Source organism: Gopherus evgoodei, chromosome 9 (genome assembly GCF_007399415.2).
Source record: "Gopherus evgoodei ecotype Sinaloan lineage chromosome 9, rGopEvg1_v1.p, whole genome shotgun sequence".
Classification (NCBI taxonomy): Eukaryota; Metazoa; Chordata; order Testudines; family Testudinidae; genus Gopherus; species Gopherus evgoodei.
The window spans coordinates 66,174,214-66,194,574 of NC_044330.1; the positions used below are offsets into that span (position 1 = coordinate 66,174,214).

The 20,361-nt window shown below is 46.2% G+C and overlaps 1 protein-coding gene across 1 annotated transcript in view; it reads left to right on the forward strand.

Annotated features, from left to right (window-relative positions):
- The window catches only part of ARHGAP36 (Rho GTPase activating protein 36), a 78,723-nt gene extending 63,400 nt beyond the window's left edge, over positions 1-15,323 (forward strand). The window contains exons 9-11 of the mRNA XM_030574519.1: positions 1,113-1,289; positions 8,433-8,530; positions 13,948-15,323. Of these exons, the coding sequence (XP_030430379.1) occupies positions 1,113-1,289; positions 8,433-8,530; positions 13,948-14,215 (543 nt within the window). The 3' untranslated portion in view covers positions 14,216-15,323. The remainder of the gene's footprint in view (positions 1-1,112; positions 1,290-8,432; positions 8,531-13,947) is intronic.
- Positions 15,324-20,361: the final 5,038 nt, after the last annotated feature.

A 20,361-nucleotide genomic window follows, 5' to 3' on the forward strand; every position in this document is an offset into this window, starting at 1 on the left:
TATGTCAAAATTGAAGGGCTCTGGTTAATTATTCTGCACTCAGCACTCTGCAGTCCTTCTTCTGCTCGAGTCCTGTTCACATTGCTCAAGGACTAGTGGATTTGAAAACAGTCAGTTTCACGGATAGTTCTAAATGGTTAAGCTAAACATGGAAATCTAGACTCCGCCCATACTGAAAACAACCTAAGCCATCCCAGCTTCTTGGTGTTCCTCCAGCCATACCACCTTGTGCTGTGAGCCTGTCAGATCTAGCAAGCTAAATGAGGTTGGGTTAAAAATCCCCAGAAAACCTACACAAAGTAGCATTTGGTGTTAGTGACTAGACAGGAGCACCCTTCCTGCTGCGTCAGCACAGAGCCACTTGACAGCACAGCACTAAGGTAGTTGCAGGAGGTGCTTTGTGCCAGATGAGAAACACAACTGAAGTCCTGACCATCTGTGGTCATTTAAAGACCCCATGCAAGAATTACGAAAGTATCCCTGGTATCCTGGCTAAATTTCCATTTAGAGGCTGTAGGCAGGACGAATTACCTGCAGCATCCTTAAATTGCCTGTGCAGCCACAATTGAGCATAATACATATTATATGACATTGTCTACGTGCTGTCCTGAACTGTTCTGCACTGTTTCTGTGTACTGTTTAACAATTGTCATGTTCCACCTCAGAGATGGCGGGTGAAGTTGTTCTTGTATATAGGCTGTAGAGTGTACTGGGATGGAACGGGCTATGGAAATGTTATTTGTTACTTTATTATTTGAGCTGTGAAACTGAGATCCCAGCACATGGGACAGGTAGAAAGGTTGGACTGATGCTTATAGAAGGTGGGAGGGAGGGAGCTTTCAGACACTGCAAGCCATCTCAAAAAATTCTCCTTGGCCTGCTTGCTGATCTAGTGGCAGCACAATGGCAGATAGAGTCTTTGCTTACAGGGTAGCAGAGACTAGGGTGGAGAAGGAGCGTCTCACTGTGCTATGAACCAACCCTGTTCTTCTCCTGGGAAGTGGTACTCAGCAGCCTTCCTTTTACCTCAGTCATGGGGTGAGGGAGAGCACCTGGAGCGAGTTGTGTTACTGGGTCGATATCTGACACTAATTTTTGTGTTTGGTTGTTAGATTCCTGGAAATAAAATGACAGCCTCAAATTTGGCTACAATTTTTGGCCCCAACCTGCTGCAAAGAGAGAAGCTTCTGGAGAGAGACCGCAGTGCCCATGCCGTGGAAATCGAAAACAGTGCTTCTGTCATCCTCGTGCTCCAGAGTTTAATTGAGAATTATGAAGCCTTGTTCATGGTAGGGAAGGAGGCATTTACAATGCACACATTTCCTAATCTTCCCCCCTCTTTGCAGTCTCCTGTCATGGCAGTGGAGCGCTGCAGCAGCCACAGCCTGCCTTCTTAGTAGGGAGCTTTGTAACTGGCCTCAGAGACTTGATTTGTTCATTATGTAAGCAGGAGAATGGTCCCGCTATTGTGGGGAACTTTCCTAGCTTCTGCATTACCCCGGTGAAATGGGTTAGTGGAAGGATCTGAGTCCTTGCTCCCACTTCCTTTACCCAGAGGCCTCCCTCCCCTTGCACTCTCCTGTCCGGCAGAGTCCTCATAACCCCGACAAGGCTGGGCCCAGGTTTTCTGGGGAGCTCGACCCCCAACCTTGCTGTGGTCACCTAGGACAGGGACTAGGGTGTCCCCACTCCAGGGTGCTCTCTCCACACTGGACACTTCCCTGACCCACTGATCCTTTCATACAATTTAAAGCAAATATAACTTATTTAATCAACAATTAATTGAAAAAAGAATAAGGAAAAATGGGAAAGATTAAAGGAAAACACATCACCCCGCTCTGTGGCAGGGAACATCACAAACAGTGTCTCTGGAATGTCAGGGCCATTCACAGTCTGTTCCTTGTAGGTCCCAGGCCTCCTCCTCAAGCCCTGGCTGTGCTGCAGGGATGCTGCGGGTTGGACACTTGCTCTGGTGGTGGCCACACAGCTCCGGGCTTTGGGTGGTGGGACCCTTCTTCCCAGCATCAGCCCCCCATCGGGTTAAGATCCCCCTCCCAGTCTGGCCTGCAAAGACCCTTGGCTGGGGGTGTCTTTCTGTGCTGGGCCTTTTGCCCAGGGTTCCCCCTTGGCTGGCCCCAGTTGCTCACCACACCCGGCTTCAGACTGCTCCAGCTCCAGCTCCAACTCCACTGTTCTAGCTCCGGCTCCACTCTGACTCAGCATGGCTGCTGCTGCTGCTGCTCTGCCTCCAGCCCCCTGGGATGCTTCTCTGGCCCCTCTGGCTCTGTGACAGCAGCCCTGCTCCCAGCACAGGGTCTGCTCTGTGGGCTGCTTCTGTGATTCTGCTCCCAGCTCTAGGGTGAACAGATCACCACACTGAAATATCGGGACACATTGGGGTGCCGTCCACCCCTGCTCCTCCCAGGCTCCGTCCCCACTCTGCCCCAGGTCCTGCCCCCTCCCCGTGCCTTTCCTCATCCCTCAGCCTGATGCTGGCTTGCTGCATCCCTCCTCAGTCCCCTCACCCACTGCTCACCTCCCTGCCCGCTCGCTCGCCCGCTGCTTGCCTCCTACCCCTCATGCCTGCCACTCACCCCTACAGTGCCGACTTCTCTGCTGGGTGGGTGTTCACCCACTCCCCGCCTCTTTCCGTTGCTGCACCGCCCTCGCCCCGCCCCAATTCCATCCTTTTCCCCCAAGTCCCAGCCCCTGCCCTGCCTCTTCTCCGCCTCCTCCCCTGAGCGCACCATGTCCCCGCTCCACCCCCCTCCCTCCTGGAAAGTGCTAAGTGCCACCAAACAGCTGTTAGGAGGCAGGAAGTGCTGGGGGGGGAGCAAAAGGGTGAGAATCTTGGCTGCAATTTTTCCCCATGGGTGCTCCAGCCCCAGACCACCCACAGGGTCAGCACCTCCCCTCCCACTCGCTTCTTTACCTGAAAATCAGGACTAATCGCGTCTCGATCGTACATTGATCAGGATGAGGGACAAAGGGTTAAATATCAGGACAGTCCTGATATTATTGGAACATCTGGTGATCCTACCCAGCTCTGACCTGTTTCCCGGGCTGCTTTTCTGGCCCCTTTGACTCGACCCTACTCTGTCTGACCCAGGCAATTACAACTCACATGGAGGATGAGACCCACCCTGGCCTCCTTATTCCCTGATTAGCCTGCCCGCCCTGTCAATCAGGCTGACCTGGAGCATTGGCCTCTCCCCATTATTTAGTATTGGGAGTTGGCCAACCAAAACACCCCCACTGAATGTTAGTAAGGGGAAAACAGTCCCCTTACACTTGTGCTGATATGAGTTGTGTGGTAGAGATTCATTCTGGGTCACATTGTGACTGGCTCTGGTAGGGGGATGCGGGGCAGAAGGTCATACAAGGAACTCTCTCCCTCTTTCCCCTCCCCTGTCATCTTCTGCAGCTCATGCAAAGGCCAATCACAGAGCAGACCCTGTGACCAGGAACTGCTCGCCTCTTACCACTTTCTGAGACCAAGTCATCTGGATGCGGGAGAGGATTGGCAGGGCCAAGGGTTCAGCCCCATTGCACTGCCCTGCCAAGCAGTGCCAGCTCCCTGGGAGAGGGACTTGCACTGTCCTCATTCACAGATAGTCCAGAAGGGACCCTTATGGCCATTATTCTGAGTTCCTGCAGGCACAGGCCAGAGAATCATCCCAGAATTTCTCCCTGTACACCCCCCACTGCACAATTGGCCAGATTTGTTCTGGGGCTTGGTTTTTTTCACCTTCCTCTGAAGCATTAAACATTCTCCTCAGCTCCAGCTGAGACACCAGACAGGGTGGAGCAGTGCTCTGAGCTGGTACAGAGAATTTTCTTTCTAAGTGTTTGGCTGGTGTGCCTTGCTCACATGCTCAGGGTCAAACTGATGGCTAGGTTTCTATTTGGGAAGAAACTTCCCCCCAGGTCAGACGGACAGGGACCTTGTTTTTTCCCCCACTTTCCTTTGCAAGATGGGGTGTGAATCACCTACTGGGATCACCTGGGCATCTCACATTTGGGTGAAATTTGATGGCCTGTGATTACAGGAGGGCAGACTAGATGATCCAATGGTCCCTTCTGGCCTTAAATTCTATGAAAACTATGAAAATTGGCGAAAATCATTTCCAGGCTCTGCAGAGTGACATGAAATAACTCTGACCAAATGTTCCACCTCAGTGAGAAAATCAGGACTGCTTTTGAAAGACAGGACAGATTCAGGCACAAAGAAAGAACTTATGATGGACTATTTCAGGACCAAGAAAGAGCTGACCCATGAACACAGACAGGGTCAGAGGAAACTACCTAAAGGCTCAAAGGAGATGACAACACAACTGACGTAGCAACTAGCTTCTGCACATGTGCCTGTATCACCCGCCCAGTGACGCAGGTCAATAATACATGCAGAGCTGTCGCCTGCTCTCTAGCTTACTCACACCTATTCTAAAGGCATTCCACTTCTGCACGGGGACAGGGAAAACAATTGGCATCTCCAAGACATGCAGCCTTATATGTTTGGGTTTGTATAATAAAATCTATTCAGAAAATATATTTCTGGGTGAAGAGGACATCAATCATATGAAGGCATTTGATTTGGTTTGGAGGGAAGCATTATGGAAAATAGCAAAATCATATGGAGTTCCAGCTAAGATAATTGCAATTATAAATGTTAGGTAAAAAGAGTCCTGTAGTGCTGTAAGAATGAAGAAGCTGGTTGAAGTCAAAGTTTGGTGTAAGAGAAGGGGGCATGGAATCACCACTTGCTTTTCATCATGTTCTTTAACTGCACGGTAAGAATGTTAGATGAGTGGGAGGGTGTGACATTGGAGGATCTAGAATTAAGCTCTTTTGCTTATCCAGATGACACTGTACAAGTGGCAGACACATTTGAATTAATGATAATACACTTTGCTCCTTTGGAAAATTGTTGTCCTTGTGGACGTACAATAAATGCCAAGAAGATGAAGTGGTTGTACCTTGGAAAAGAGATAATAGATAAAGTGTTGAAAGGTAGCTGTGGTGATACAAGTAGAATGCTATGTGTATCGAGGAAGCTTGGTCACTCCGCCAAGGGTTCCATCAAGGATGAAGTTAAAAGGCAATGTGCTTTAGCTACATGTGCTGAACTGATGAAATTTATGGATTGATGAAAACATTCTGTTTGGTTCCAAAGTGCTGTCAGGGTTACTCACTGGTCTGGAAGCAGCATCATTAAATAAAACAGACATCAGAAAGCTGAAGGCAGTCAAGATGAGTTCTTTGAAAGATGGCGGGTGTAGTGTGGAACAATTTAAAGACAAATGAAGAAGTTAGAAGGAGAGTAGGAAGTGAAATCAAGGTACGGGATTGGCTACAATTGACAAAATTATGATGGGGAGGACACTGCAGAAGACAAACAAATGAAAGGATGACAAAGATGACAAAAAAAATAATCCAAGTAGAACCAAGGTCAGTTCAGCCTAAAGGCCGGCCAATGACTAGATGATGAAACATGGTATGCAGGGACATGACCAGGCTAGGCACGGGAAAGGTATCTACATAGCGAAAGTAGGAGCCCACCCATCAGTTTCCTCCTCTTAAACATCAAATCAAGGGGAAAATGTAAAAAAGGTTGCATCTAATACATAAGGAAAAACCCACAACAAGCAGTGAGCTCTAATAGCAACTGGAGGCAACTTGTACCTGTATCTCAGTGATCAGTATGCTCCATCCCCAGTTCCCGAGTGCACACAGTGTTTCTAATTGGGCTGCATGCTAAACGCAGGCTCTGGCAGTTAGAAATAAGTCTTAGGGGACATGGCTTGTCTTTTTGCTGCTCATCAACTGCATCAAGTGTGGTTGGCTCCTGACTCCAACTCACCTTTGTTTTAACACATATGATGCAATAGGAAGATGTATCAATCACCACATGAGTCCCTGAACTGTTACAGCTCAGCCATCTCCACTTGACTTTCAGCAGCCCACACCAGCTGTGCATATAAGTGAATCTGCAGCGCCACAAGGTATGTAATCTGGGGATGGCTTCATGGGCCATGGCAAAAGCAGCAATGAAGATCCCATTAATGTTGTGCTGTGGGAAAACAGTTCCAGTCTCAGCCCATTTTTAATAATTCTAGTATCATGCACTTTGTCTCGTACTCTATGTACATGTTCAGGAACCTGCTGTGATGATTCATTGAGGCTTTCATCACTAAATAGTACCCTTTTTGGCCATGTTCTCCTGGGCTTGTGTCAAGATTCCTTCCCCACTCTGAACGCTAGGGTACAGATGTAGGGACCTGCATGAGAACCTCTAAGCTTAATTACCAGCTTAGATCTGGTTTTACTGCCACCACCCAAATCCTTTAAGAATTATTTGGGAAACTCTGTCTACCTTCCCCCCAGACTATCTCCCTCTCAGTAGCCTTGAGAGACTTCTCCACCAAGTTCCTGGTGAACACAGATCCAAACCCTTGGATCTTAAAACAAGGAAAAATCACTCAGGTTCTTAAAAAGAAGGCTTTTAATTAAAGAAAGAAAGGTAAAAATCATCTCTGTAAAATCAGGATGGAATATAATTTTACAGGGTAATCAGATTCATAGAGGCCAGAGGAACCCCCTCTAGCCTTAGGTTCAAAGTTATAGCAAACAGAGGTAAACCCTCTTAGCAAAAGGAACATTTACAAGTTGAGAAAACAAAGATAAAACTAACACACCTTGCGTGGCTGTTACTTACAAGTTTGAAATATGAGAGACTTGTTCAGAAAGATTTGGAGAGCATGGATTGATGTCTGGTCCCAATTAGTCCCAAGAGTGAACAACCCCCAAAACAAAGAGCACACAAACAAAAGCCTTCCCCACACCAAGATTTGAAAGTATTTTGTCCCCTTATTGGTCCTTTGGGTCAGGTGTCAGCCAGGTTACCTGAGCTTCTTAACCCTTTACAGATAAAAGGATTTTTGGTGTCTCTGGCCAGGAGGGATTTTATAGTATTGTACACAGGAGGGCTGTTCCCTTCCCTTTATAGTTATGACAACTTGTATCTTTGCAGGCACAGAAAGGGCACATGAGTTCAGTCTCTAGTGCAATACAGATTGGGAAGCCCAGTTATTTAAACCCCTCAAAGACTTTTATTGGCCTGCCTTGATTTCATGATTTGGGGCTACTTCTATGTAATGCCATGCAACTAGAGCTGAGCAAATTGATATATTTTTTTTTTGGTTCAGGAGGCCAAACCAAACAATCCTGAAAATATTTCAGTTTGGTACAAACAAAAACTTGCATTTATTTTTGGTTTCTCTCACTGAAATGAGAAAACTGGAAAAAAAAATAATTTCAGTTTGAACAAAACATTTTGTTTGATTCCAAACAATTTTTTCTTCATTTTTTATTTGTTTTTTACAAAATAAATTAAATTTCTAAACAAAATGCTGTTTTTATATCAGAAGTCCAAACATTTAATTTCAAAATGGCTGAAATGAAATGTTTGACTTTTTAAAAAAAGTTTTCCATTTTTTTACTGCCCGAAACTATTTGCTGAATTTGATCTGAATTTACAAGCCTCCATCCAGCTCTAAATGCCAATTTCCATGACAGCAGCAACCAGGAGGAACTCTCTAGGGAAGCTAGTTTTCACAGCTCAGTCTTTCCAGTTGTGGTCAAGAGGCAGATCCATAAGCAGAGCTCCACTGCCTCAGTGACGACCATCCTGGAGTGCGGTACAAAATAAACGGCTCCATGAGGAGGTGTGGGGGTGGAGTTGCAACAATAACTCCCTTTACTGCTGGTCTCACTCTCTGGCTCGCCACAAGTCCTGCAGCAACCTCCTCTGCCACCATGCTGCAGAACCACAGATACCTGGCGATGACTTTCAAAGCCCCAGCGGAAATCTCTGGGTGACAAGGCATGCAAGTTGAGCCTTCCTGGCCTTATTTTGAGACAAAGACTGAGAAATTATACCTGTTGCTAGGGCCTTATGTGAGTGTCCTATGGACTTACGGGAGTTTGACATCTTCTCCAACAATTCCACATGGGCTCCCAGAAGGCCTTTTGAAATCTCCCAGAAGCCACGGCTTCATGAAGATGTGCTGGAAAGTGCAACCACAACAATAGAGTTAGTTTGGGCCCATAGTGCTCCGGGACCACGCTTGTCAGTTCTACTAGTTCAATGATCTATTCTTTACCGTCCACTTTGCCCATTGTCTAAGAATCCCTGCAGAGTAATCTCCCAGTTTGACAACGCAGCCTTGTTCTCTGCTCAGACTCGCTAGGAAAAGTGTGAAGTAATATACTCATGTAAAGTCAGTGCATTGTGTTTGTGGGTAAACAGCACAAGTCTTTAGGCCTTGCATCAAACCCTTGTGTGTTTGAAGAGTAGTGGCTTAGTTGTTTCTGCTTGTTTTTCCTCTGAGAGGAGCAAGTGCCATATTTACCTGTCTCTGTGACTTTTGCAGGTGTCTTCAGAGGTGCAGCATGACATCCTAAGGAGGCTGTTTCAGACAGAGCCTGATGTCATTGACTATCTCTTGCGCAGGAAGTTCAACACCACTCTGTAAGTCCTTGTCAAGAAAGAATTTGAAGTGCTGCTGCTGGGGTGCCTGGGCCATTAGCTTTGCAGAAACCAAGCTTTTTGCAAAATGGCAGCAAATTCACATCAGTGACAATTTTGCAAATTATTCCTTCTGTTCTCTTCCCTGCCACCCTCACTCTCTCCCTCCTTCCCAACAACTTTCTGTCCCCTCCCTCTGAATTCCCAGTCTTTTGTCCCTCAGACCCCTCCTTCTCACCAAAACATTCCCTACCCCTACTGCTTCCTGTCCCTCTCAAACAGCACATTCCCCCTCCATCTTCCCCAGGCCATTCCCTCCTTCCTGCCCTAAAAACTGCCCTCTTCATCCTCCACAAAAATTCTTCCCATCTTCTGTTTGCTCCCTCCTCCCCAAATATTCCTCTGCTCCCAGTGTCTCTCTGAGGCAAGCACCTACAGTGCCCCCCTCACTCAGCCCTCCTCTCTCCATTCCTCTCAACCTCTCAGGGTACATCTACACTGCAATAAAACATCTGCGTCTGGCTGTGTCAGCTGACTCAGGCTTGCGGAGCTCGGGCTGCGGGGCTATAAAATTGCAGTATAGATGTCTGAGCGTGGGCTGGAGCCCAGGCTATGGTACCCTCTCCCTCTCCAACCCCTTCCACAAACACATTCCAGACTACCTTCCTGGATGTTGTCTGTGCCTGTATGCATGCACCTGTTACTATCTGCCTATGCCTACGTGCGTGTGCACCTGACAGTGTCTATGTGCACCTGTGTGAAGCATGCTTGTGCCTGTGAGTTTGGCTGTGTATGCATACGTAGACTGTGTTTGTGCCTGTATTTGTGTATGTGCGGGCATCTGTGCCTCTGTGTATACATTCATAGATTTCTAGATTCCAAGGCCAGAAGGGACCATTGTTATCATCTATTTTGACCACCTGGATAACATAGGCCAGAGCACTTCTCCCAAATTATTCCCAGAAAAACAGCCAAACAATTTAAAAATTGCCAATGATAGAGAATCAACCATGACCATTGTTAAATTGTTCCAATGGTTAATTTCTCTCACCATTAAAATATATGCTTTATTTCCAGTCTGAATTTGTCTAATTTCAACTTCCAGGCACTGGATTGTTTTACTTCTCTGCACTAGATTGGACAGCCCATTATTAAATATTTGTTCCCTGTGTAAATACATATTGACTGTGATCAAGTCACCCTTTAACCTTCTCTTTGAACTCTTTGAATAGATTGAACTCCTTGAGACTATTACTATAAGGTATGTTTGCTTAATCATTCTTGTGGCTTTTCTCTGACCCCTCTCCAATTTATCAACATCCAACTTGAATTGTCAATACCAGAACTGGACACAGGATTCCAGCATCGGCCGCTGCACCAGTGCCAATTAGGAGGTAAAATAAGCTCTCTGTTCCTACTTGAGATTCCCCTGTTTATGCATCCCAGGATCGTATTAGCCCTTTTGGCCACAGCATAGCACTAGGAGCTCATGTTCAGTTGATTATGCACCACGACCCCCCAGATCCTTTTCAGAGTCATTGCTTCTGAGGAAGTGGGTATTCACCCACGAAAGCTCATGCTCCAAAACGTCTGTTAGTCTATAAGCTGCCACAGGATTCTTTGCTGCTTTTACAGATCCAGACTAACACGGCTACCCCTCTCATACTTCCCAGGATAGAATCCACTATCACGTCGAGATGCCTACAATCTTTGTGTAGATGGATACATTTACATTTAGCTGTTTTAGAACACACATTGTTTGCTTTTGGCCATCTTACTAAGTGATCCAGATCGCTCTGTGTCAGTGACCTGTCCTCTTCATTATTTACCACCCACCTCAATCTTTGTGCCATCTGGAAATTTTATCAGTGATGATTTTAGGTTATCTTCTAGGGCATTAATAAAAATGTTAAATAGCGTAGGGCCAGGAACTGATCTCTGCAGGACCCCACCTGTAACACACCCGCTCGATGACGATTCCTTGTTTACAATTCATTTTTGAGACCTATCAATTAGCTAGCTTTTAATCCACTTAATTTGTGTTGAGTTAATTTGATATTGTTTTAGTTTTTTAATCAAAATGTCATATGTTACCAAATCAAATGCCTTACAGAAGTCTAAGTATATTAACTATTACCTTTACCACCCAAATTTGTAATTTTCATCAAAAAAAGAGATCATGTTAGCTTGACCGGTCCTATTTTCCATAAATCCATGTTGATTGGCATTAATTATAGTACTCTCTGTTGTCAGAGGTGTTGTCAGATGCTACCAGTGTGGTGCTCTGCTCTCTCCAATGTTGGTATCACTCAGCTGCGTGCGTGTGTTCCCTCTGTGTGCTGTCCCAGCTCTCCGAAGATAGCTGCCACAGCAGACCCAAAGAGAACCCCCAATGACCACAGAGTCTAGTAAGGTACGAAGGCACTTCGACCAGATTTATTGCCATATTGGACACAATAATAGTTCCCTGTAGATTTCTTAGTCTAATTCAGGGCATACTATGAGTATGTGCCCCCAGTCAATGGACAGTCAGTGGCAGGACTTTCTACTGCTCCCTCGGCCGGACAAAGACATCGCCCCAGGGATGCATTCTTATATACAGGTACAAACAAGTTACACATCACTCATGACATATTGAAGTGCAACCCCTCTACGTAGCAAGGTACAACCCCTCTACGTAGCAAGGTGCCGCCTCTCATCTTGTACATGTTGGTTAGAACAAAACAACTCTATCCATCATATTACCCTTTTGGCCCTGTCATTGGGATGGGTCAGCCTGTTCCTTGTTATCTGTGTGGAATGTGCAAGTATGTGAATGTTCTGATCTCTAGTGTTCAGTACCTTTTAGATACGTATCTTCTTGCAGCATCAGCCCTTTCTTTGCCAGCTTCTGTGAGCAGGGCCTGCCTCTGGCTCACAGCTTAACTTTGCTTTATGTTAGCAAAGTCTTGACCATTACTTTAGTTCAGGCCTCAGGCCTCATACCGGGCCTCTGATACCAATGTTTGTCTCAGGGCCTCCTCTTACTACACTCTCCTTGAATTCTTTATTAATCAAGTCCCACATCAGTCGCTCCATTATCTTGCCTGGGATCGATGTTAGGCTGACAGATCTATAATTACCCAGCTCATCCCGTTTACCCAGTCTGCCTGTGTCTATGTGTTGAGAGACTCATAGGCCAGTTAGCTCAGGTATTTTTAGGTTGACAGTCTGCTATCCACCCAGGGCCTCAAAGATTCTCAACTCATGTGGCTTATTAAAAGAAATGTAACGGCATCAAATTTATACACTTTATTAAAATACTTAAACTAAAATCAGACCAAGAAAACATATCACCAAACCTAAGCTATTATTAATAAGTATTAATTTAACTTAAAAATAAAGGAGCTATCAAATCATGATCAATCAACAACCCAAACAAGTTAGTCTCTATATTGGATTGGTGTGCAAGCATCAAATTAGTTAAATCATCACATTAATGACAAAAGAATCTGAGAGATGGCTGTCCACTTGGCTATAAATTCCAAGTAAAGAATTTCACGGATGTCACTGAAATCTATAACTTAAAGCTGGTTCAATCTCTTAATACTGAAACCAAATTATTATCTAATGTCCAAACCACAACTTCAAAGCCACTTATAAGGATTCGTTTTTAGACTTAAGTTCTGCCCCTCATCCCCCAAGATGTTGTAATACAGACTTTAGCAGCATATTTGTGAAAAGCAGAAGTTTGACGATTATTTACCAGAAATTAAAGATGACCACCTCAAACTTCTCAGGACCTTTAGACACAGAACACACTTTCATGAGTGTGTTTATGAGACAATATTTAGGGCTGTTGAAAGCTGGGAACATTTCTTTCTGGGGTCTTCCCCATGTGGGCTTTATGGGTGATTAAACAGGCACACAGTCACATGTCCACCTTTACACCCTAAAAATAAAGAAAATTAAAATGCTGGGATGTCTCTCAGTTAATAATAAACAAAAGATTTTTTTTTTAAAGAAAAGTAAAATAAGATACTTATGATCACTGGGGTTCCAAACCCTCCAGCTCTCACTGTCTTCTGGACTCTCCTAGAGCAGGAGCTGAAGCTGCAGTCAAGGAGCCAGAGAGTGATGATCTGCTGGCTGAGTGCTCCTGACTAGTAGGCCTCCTTCAGGGTAGGGAGGCTGATCCAAGACTGGAGTGGCCTGGCTGTTGATGCCATAACTGTCTCTCCCCAAGGCGGCCAGTCATGGATGTTCAGCAAGGTTAGCCTGCCTTTAGGGAGCTTGTTGACTGGAAAGGTAATGCTTCTTGGACTTCCGTTGGTTCTTCTGGTGTATAAATTCCACTTGCTGTACCTCTCCTTCTAGTCTTCAGACAAACCAGAAGCAAGGCCCAGTTTGACACCATGTGAGCTGGTTTAGTCAAGTTTGAATTAGGACAGCATTAGCGAGCATCAATTGGGAAAGTCCAACTTAGCCAGCAATCTAAAAAATATCTGGTGGTTGCTTATCACAGAGACCACCCAGCGGGTTGGTCTCTGACCCTCCGGAAATGCTGAAAATTCAGACAGGTGAGAGAACCTTTGGTTTTATTGAGTGACAGTTCAATATACAAAAATAACTAACAGGAAAACCCTAGCAGCAGAACCAGTCACTGAACAATTAAATTAATTCATCAGCAAAATTAAAATGAATTCATACTTAAGATAAATTTAGTCATCTACAGTTTCTTCTCTGTTATTCTAAAAAAACAGACAAATGCTCTGATTCTTCTTGCAAACAAGGCAATTACAGGAAAGTGTCTATTTTGGAACTGGTCTCTAGGTGAAACAGCTTGTCATCTGAAATCTATATAGTGACAGAAACAAGTATAGCTCATCAAGATGAAATACATTTTAAATATGTGTGTATTTTATATAAAGTCTGTATGCCTATACAAGCTATTCTCCTTGCAGTATGCATGCAGCGGGGCCTGTGTGTTTGCCTAGGCCTGTGTCTGCTTCTGTCTGTGTCTGTGTGTGTACTCATGTGTGTCAGCACTGCATGCGCGCATCTGGCTCTGTGTTTGTGTGTGCATATGTCTTTGGGTGCATTTGTCTGTAGTCATTGCTGCCGCCTTGCTGGTTAAAATGAGGGTGCTTGGTGGGTGAGCCCGACCCCTGGATCACAGTGGGATGGAGTGGGAAAGTTCAGTGCTCCAAAAAGTGCTGACCAGCACCAGAACAGCAAAGATAAAAGCAGTCAAGCAGGCTAGCCAGTAAGAGGTAGTAGCAAGCTTTGCCAGTGCCCCATATGAGCTGTGCCATCTGACTGAGCCTGCCCAGTGGGAGGAGACAGCCCACTGCTTGGAGCCACTCCCGACAGCCTTTCTGAAACTTGCTTGAAGGTCAGAGTGGTTTGAAAGGTCACCCATGGTTTCTCTTTTCTCCTAGAAGCACAGACAGTGATACATCTACAGAGAAGCGTCCTCGCTCCCTACTGGCCAGCCAAAACTGCATGCTGGCAAGCAATCAGGTTTCCTCGCATCTGTACAGCCACGTCTCATTCCTAAACCTGCATATTGAGAATAGGCAGACCCAGGGCAGCTCAAGCTCCCCGCTCACCTTTAATACGTACCAAACGGGGCAACTTGTCCACCACAAAAAGAGAGACTTGGTCACCCAGGAAAGAGTGGGGACATTTTGGGAAGCAAATCTCTGAGGGGACTTCTCCATTCACAGTTATCAGCCTTCTAATTCATATCAGTGCAGTTCCCCAGGTGGGAGGCACTAGTATACCCTGCATAGATGTTTCACTGCCATATAGCAGAGCTAGACCAGATAGTGCTAAACATGTAGGAGCCCTGTCTACATTAGTACTCACTGCTGCTGCCCCAGGGAATTACATTCTGATTTTTGCCAGTGTAGACAAGACCTAAGGATACATTACACTGAATTCCTGCCTGGCCTCGCCAATGATTAGCAAGAACGTACAGAACACGTAGAGTTATTTAAAGGGTCTTCTGTAAAATTCTTGTTTGTTAAAGTCTGCTGGAGAGTTAGCATACCACAAAGCTCTGTGCGTGTGTGTGTGTGTGTTCAGAAGGCAGTATGTGTGCAATGGCAGGAAAAGCATAGTTTGTGTGTCTGTGAGGCATGATGGCAGTGTGTGCCTGTTGCTGGTAGCAAGCCTAAAAAGCCCTGGGGCTGCATTTTCATCTATCAAGAAACCTAAGCTGGTGCAGAATGTGGCGCCTGCTTGCTAACGTAAGCAGTGCATCTAGTGGCAGCTCACGTTTCCTGCGCTCCAGGATCTGCCCGTTGGTTTCTGGGTGGAGTTTAAGGTGTTGGTTTTGGCCTATAAAGCCCTGACCTGCTTGGAGCTGCCTACCTGAAAGGCATTGCTGCCCATGCTGTGCTGCCACTAGCTGAGGCCCTTGAGCTGAACCCTTATAAAAGGAGCGCACTCTCTGCTAGGGACCCTTTCCTTCAGAACACTCACTGACAAGGTCCCCAGTAGTCCCAACCTGTTGACCTTTCAAGTCATGTTGCAAAGCTCATTGGATGGGATGGGTACGAGGGTAAGCAGAGGCAGCTAAAGCCAGGCTTGTCTAGGAGGAAAGTGCACTGGGATTTTCAGCTTGACAGGCCACACAACATGGGGGTCTGGGGGTTAGACAAGGTCGGGAAGGAGAAGTGGTGCTGCTCTGGATGATGCTTTGTAACTCCCAGGTTATTATGTTTGTAAATGTGTGGTAAGCATCTCCAGAGCTTTGGATGGGAGCTCTTTTGGCTGAATTTTCTTTTAAGTCAAAATAAATAAATAAATATGGAAACTAAAAATAGTAACTTTATGCCATTATAAAATATTAGTAGCACCTCTGTGTTAAGATTAGATGCAGTTTTTCATTTGAAGCAAGATTTCAACGTCTTTGTTTTGTATGGAGAATGCAATGTATCTCCCCCAAATTTACAGCTCATGAAATGTGGGTAAAGACTGAATTTTCTGAGCATTTTCAACTACATCTGTTTGAGTTAATTACAAATTAATAATCATTAAAATTGAAACTTTGAGATGTTTTTCAGCCTCTGCCCTTTTTTCATAACCCTTTTGCTAACACATGGCGGGTTTGTGTCATTCACAATTTCCATCTAATTAAAACTCATTGCCAATTATCCTCAAATGTATATTTATAGTAATTAGACTGGAATAAAAGGTAACTTTTTTTCTATTTTCCTTATAGTCATATTTTCCTTTACTCAGAATAGGTGTCATTTTCCATAATTTACAGTGGGATTGAGGCAGCCAGTAATGGTGGTTACTACTTCGTGGGGAGGAAAGTGAGGGGAGACAGAAGGATAGTGCCCCTAGTAAAGATGGCCACCATATCCCATTTTTAACAATGGAACTGAAGCTGACCGGAGCTGCACTCAAGAAAAGTGGCCTCATTTTATTAAAGGCTTTGCTATCATACTTCTCAATCTTCTGACTTGCCAACATGTGACAGAAGGCACTGGAACGTATGAAAAATGTCTGACATTGGGAACACTTGTGTTTGTTCACTGTGCTATAATCTACAGAATATAAAATGTTTAAGGACACTCTCCCTTTAATTCATACAAACACCTTTTTAAAACAGGAGTTTTACCATGAGTCACCACTAGGCACCATCCCAGCTCCTCAGCACCATTTAAACACTGCACTTCTATATTCTTAGCAAGACTGTTACTACTTGAGATAAAAGTAACCTTCTTTGTGGAGCAGCCACTAGAGGAGAAAGAAAGACACACGCACACACACCCCACCCCACTACAGGGGGAAGTCTGTCTCTCTCTCTCGTCCCCTCTACACCTTGGACTAAGGACTCTGTTTAATTCTCAGCTGTCTGAGACGGCTGTGGACTTGTCGTTTAAGCAGGAATAGGAGTAAGACATTTTGGCCTGTATTCTCAGCTTTGGGAGGGAGAGGAGTGTGATGTAGTGGTAAGAGCAGGAGTTACAGGCAGCATATTCTGATTCTGTGTGAGGTGCAGTGTGGAAGCAAACGGGTTCAACTCTATTCTTAGCTCTGCTAGAAATGAACTTGTTCAATTTCTCAGTTATCTGATTTGTAAAATGAGGTGGCTGATACTTGATTGCCACATATGGGAGATGTATGAGGTTGTTGCTGAGTAACAAGCTCTGGGAAGTGGAACAGTTGAGCTGTGACTGTGAGGACCCAGTGAACCTTCCCCGAGACAAAGGGCATTTCCATGAGGGTGTCTCCTTGTCCTCTAACATGGGAGCCTGCTTCAGCTGAAATGTAGTACACTTAAGAGCTCTGCTTGTCATTAAAGTCAGGCTGCTACTAGTCAAGAGGGCCTTGCCTCTTGGCTCTTTTGTTGGCAATGGGACCAGAACCACAGGGTATGTAGAACAGCTGTTTTGTAAGGAGCTGGAAGGTGCCTGGGGGGTTACCGTCTATGTATATCTATACTGCACACTAAGCCCAGATCTGAGGGACTCCAGCTTGTGGACTCATAGTTCCAAGCCCAAGCTTGAGCATCCACACTGTAGTGGGAACCCAGGCCTCACAACCATGCTGGCAAAAGTACATGAACACCATGGAAGAGAACCATTGCTCTTGGTGAGGGAATTAGAGCAGGAGTGAGATAACCTTCAGGCCCAGCTCTGGCAAATGCAAGGTAGGAGTCATCCATGCCCCTGCGGGCTACAGTCTTGAGGGGGAGAGTAAGTGATGGGGTGTTTACCACACACCAGCCCTGAAGGGGTTAACAGGGCTCACCAGGGACTAATTAACCTGGTAGGCTACACCTAGAGGAAGATTTAGGCTTGACTGACAAGCAATAATTGAAGATAGAGCCCATCTGGGCAGGAATAAGTAGGGGCTTGTATCAAAGCAGGAAATGAGAGCTGAAGAGGCTGCAGTGTGGAGGCTTATAGCTACTCTAGTCTACTGGGAAGAGAGGTATGAAAGGGCCAAGGGAAACAGCAAGAGCTTGAGCAAACTATGGCTGCATAGTGTCCCTCGGCTGGAACCTGGAGTAGTGGGAAGGCTGAGGTCCCCATACCGGCCACTTGGAAAGTTTTACAGATGTGGAAGTTGCCCTGAGACAGGTTATAGGTAGTTTGTTGCAAAGGGACAGCAAAGTGAATCCTGGAGAGCAAGTGAATGAGGGAAGGGGCAATAGATTCTATGAGAGCGGATTCTTAGACCCAGTCACGAGGAGATGTCCCCTGTGGTGAGTAAACCCATTTACACTCACCCTCTGCTGCTCCCTAGCACCCACTATACAGTATAGCCATCCTAGTCGCTCGTCCTCTGCCAGCCTCTAGCACCCGTAGCTGCTCTGTCCTCTGATCTCTTGCCCTCTGCTGCCCATACAGCATCTATTCTTCACCCTTGGTTGCCCCCTAGCATGCATTATGCAGCATAGCTACCCTGCCCTTTGTCCTCTGCTTCCCCCTACTGTCCATTGTGCAGTATAATTGTCCAATCCCTCACTCTCTGCAGCACCCTAGTGTCTATTATACAGTATAGCAACCCTAGCCCCTACTGTCTGCCACTCCCAGCACCCATTATACAGTATAGCCACACTGTCCCTGTCTTCTTCCCCATAGCATCCATAATGCAATATAGTCAGCCTGGTCCTGATCCCTTGTTCTCTCCTGTCCCTAACACTCATTATATAGTATAGCTATGCCGATTCCCAATCTCCTCATACCATCCATAATACAGTATAGCTATCCCATCCTGCACCCTCTGCTGCTCCCAGCGACTGCTTGTGACATACCCAGGGTACAATCTAGACTGATGAATAGCTGTGTCACCCCACCACTCTTAGCTGGGGTGCCTTTTATACTGCTTTGCTGCTGTAGCCTCCAGTCCGGATGGCTCACAAGCAGCTTCCAGCACCTAGCACTCCCAGCTATATCTGTGTGCACTTGTGATCTGCCAGTCACACCCAGGTTTTTACTTGCATGAATTATTCTACAGGGTGACCCCTGTATACTCCCAGACTTCCCCCAAAATGTGCATCTTGTACTGCCCCCACCCTCTCCTGCACAAGCTCATATAAAGTCTTAGGGAATTGCTACAATTAGGAAACTTAAATCTAGCCCAGGAAGCTGCTATAGTCCCAGGCCTAAACCTAGCCCACAGACACCTACCCTTAGTAACCCTAACTCTAGGTTGCAGAACCCTACTGACCCCAGGTGTAACCCTAGCCTAGAGAGGCCTACCATTAGTAACCCAATCCCTACCTTGAGGATCTTACTGGCCACAAGCCTAATCCTAGACTGGGGATCTCTACCCTTAGTCATCTTAACCCTAGTCTGGCTAGCTCTAGCGACCCCAAGCATAGCCCGAGCCCAGAAAGACCTACTCCTAGAGTGAAGGTTACTGGAGACTGAGAATCCCTACTGGCCCCAAGCTTAATCCTAGCCTGGGAAACTCTACTGGCCACAAGCCTAATCCTAGCCTAAGAATCCCTACTCTTGGGTCTCTAATACTAGCCTGGGAAGCCCAACTGGCCCCAGATCTAAACACAGCCTGCAGAGCCCAACCTTTAGTAAGCCTAACCCTAGGTTGGGAATCCCTACTGACCCGATGCATATTCTTAATAACCATAACCCTAACCCAGGGAGCCCTACTGTAGAGCCCCTACCCTTAGTAACTGTAATCCTAACTTGGGGAGCCCAGCTGGCTCCAGGCCTAACCGTAGCACAAGGACTCCTACCAATAATAAACCCTGTCCTATCCCCAGGAATTTTATCCATAGTTACCCAAACCCTAGGGTGGGAAGCCCTACTAACCTGAGGCCTAACCCTAGCCCAGAGACCCATACCCTTTGTCACCCTAACTCTGGCCCTGGGATCTCTTCAGGCTCAAGACCTAAACATAAGATGGGAACCTTTACCCTTGGTAATGTTAACCCTAGCCCAGGGAAGCTTAATGACCTCAAGCATAGCCCACAGAGGCCTGCCGTTAGTAACACTAACCTTAGCCTGAGGATCCCTCCTGGCCACAGGCCTAATCTTAGCCTGTGGAGCCCTATCCTTAGTAACCCTAACTCTAGAGCTGGGAGCCCTGTGAGGCCCAGACCTACTCATAGACCAGGGATCCCTACACATGGTAACCCTAAGCACTACCCTTGGTAAGGCTAACCCTAGTCTGGGGAATCATACAGACCCTAGGTGTAACCCTACTCTAGAGAGGCCTACTATTTGTAACCCTAACCCTAGCTGGAGTGTCACTACTGGCTATAGTTCTACTCTTAGCCTGGGGATCCCTGGCCTTAATCACTGTAATACTAAATGAGGAAGCCCTACTGGCCTGAGGCCTAAATCTAGCTCCTAGGGGCCTATGCTAAGTAACTCTAACTCTAGTCCAGGGTGTCCTACCCTTAGTAAACCTAACCATAGCACCAAACACCCTACTGGCCACAGCCTAGGAACCCTTACCCTTGGTAACCCTAACCTGAGCCCTAACTCTAGCTCAGGGAGCTGTACTGTTGCCAGGTATGACCCTGGCCTAGAGAGGACTACCATTAGTAACCCTGACCCTATCTTGAGGATCTCTGCTGCCACAGATGTAATTCTAAACTGGGGATTCCTATCCTTAGAACCCCAATTTTAAGCAAGGAATCCCTAGTATCCTGAGGCCCCTAGTGCAAGTCACATCAGCTGCAGCCTGCCAACCCCTTAATATTCCACTGCACCTCAGGAGCTGCCTGCCAACACCAAGTCTACCACCCAGAGCCAGCCAACTCAGGAGCTGCCCCCTTTGTGCCAACTGCCTCGTGTCACCCATCAACCAACTTACCCCAATGCCAAACACAACCCCTCTCAGGAACTGCATGCTAGCCC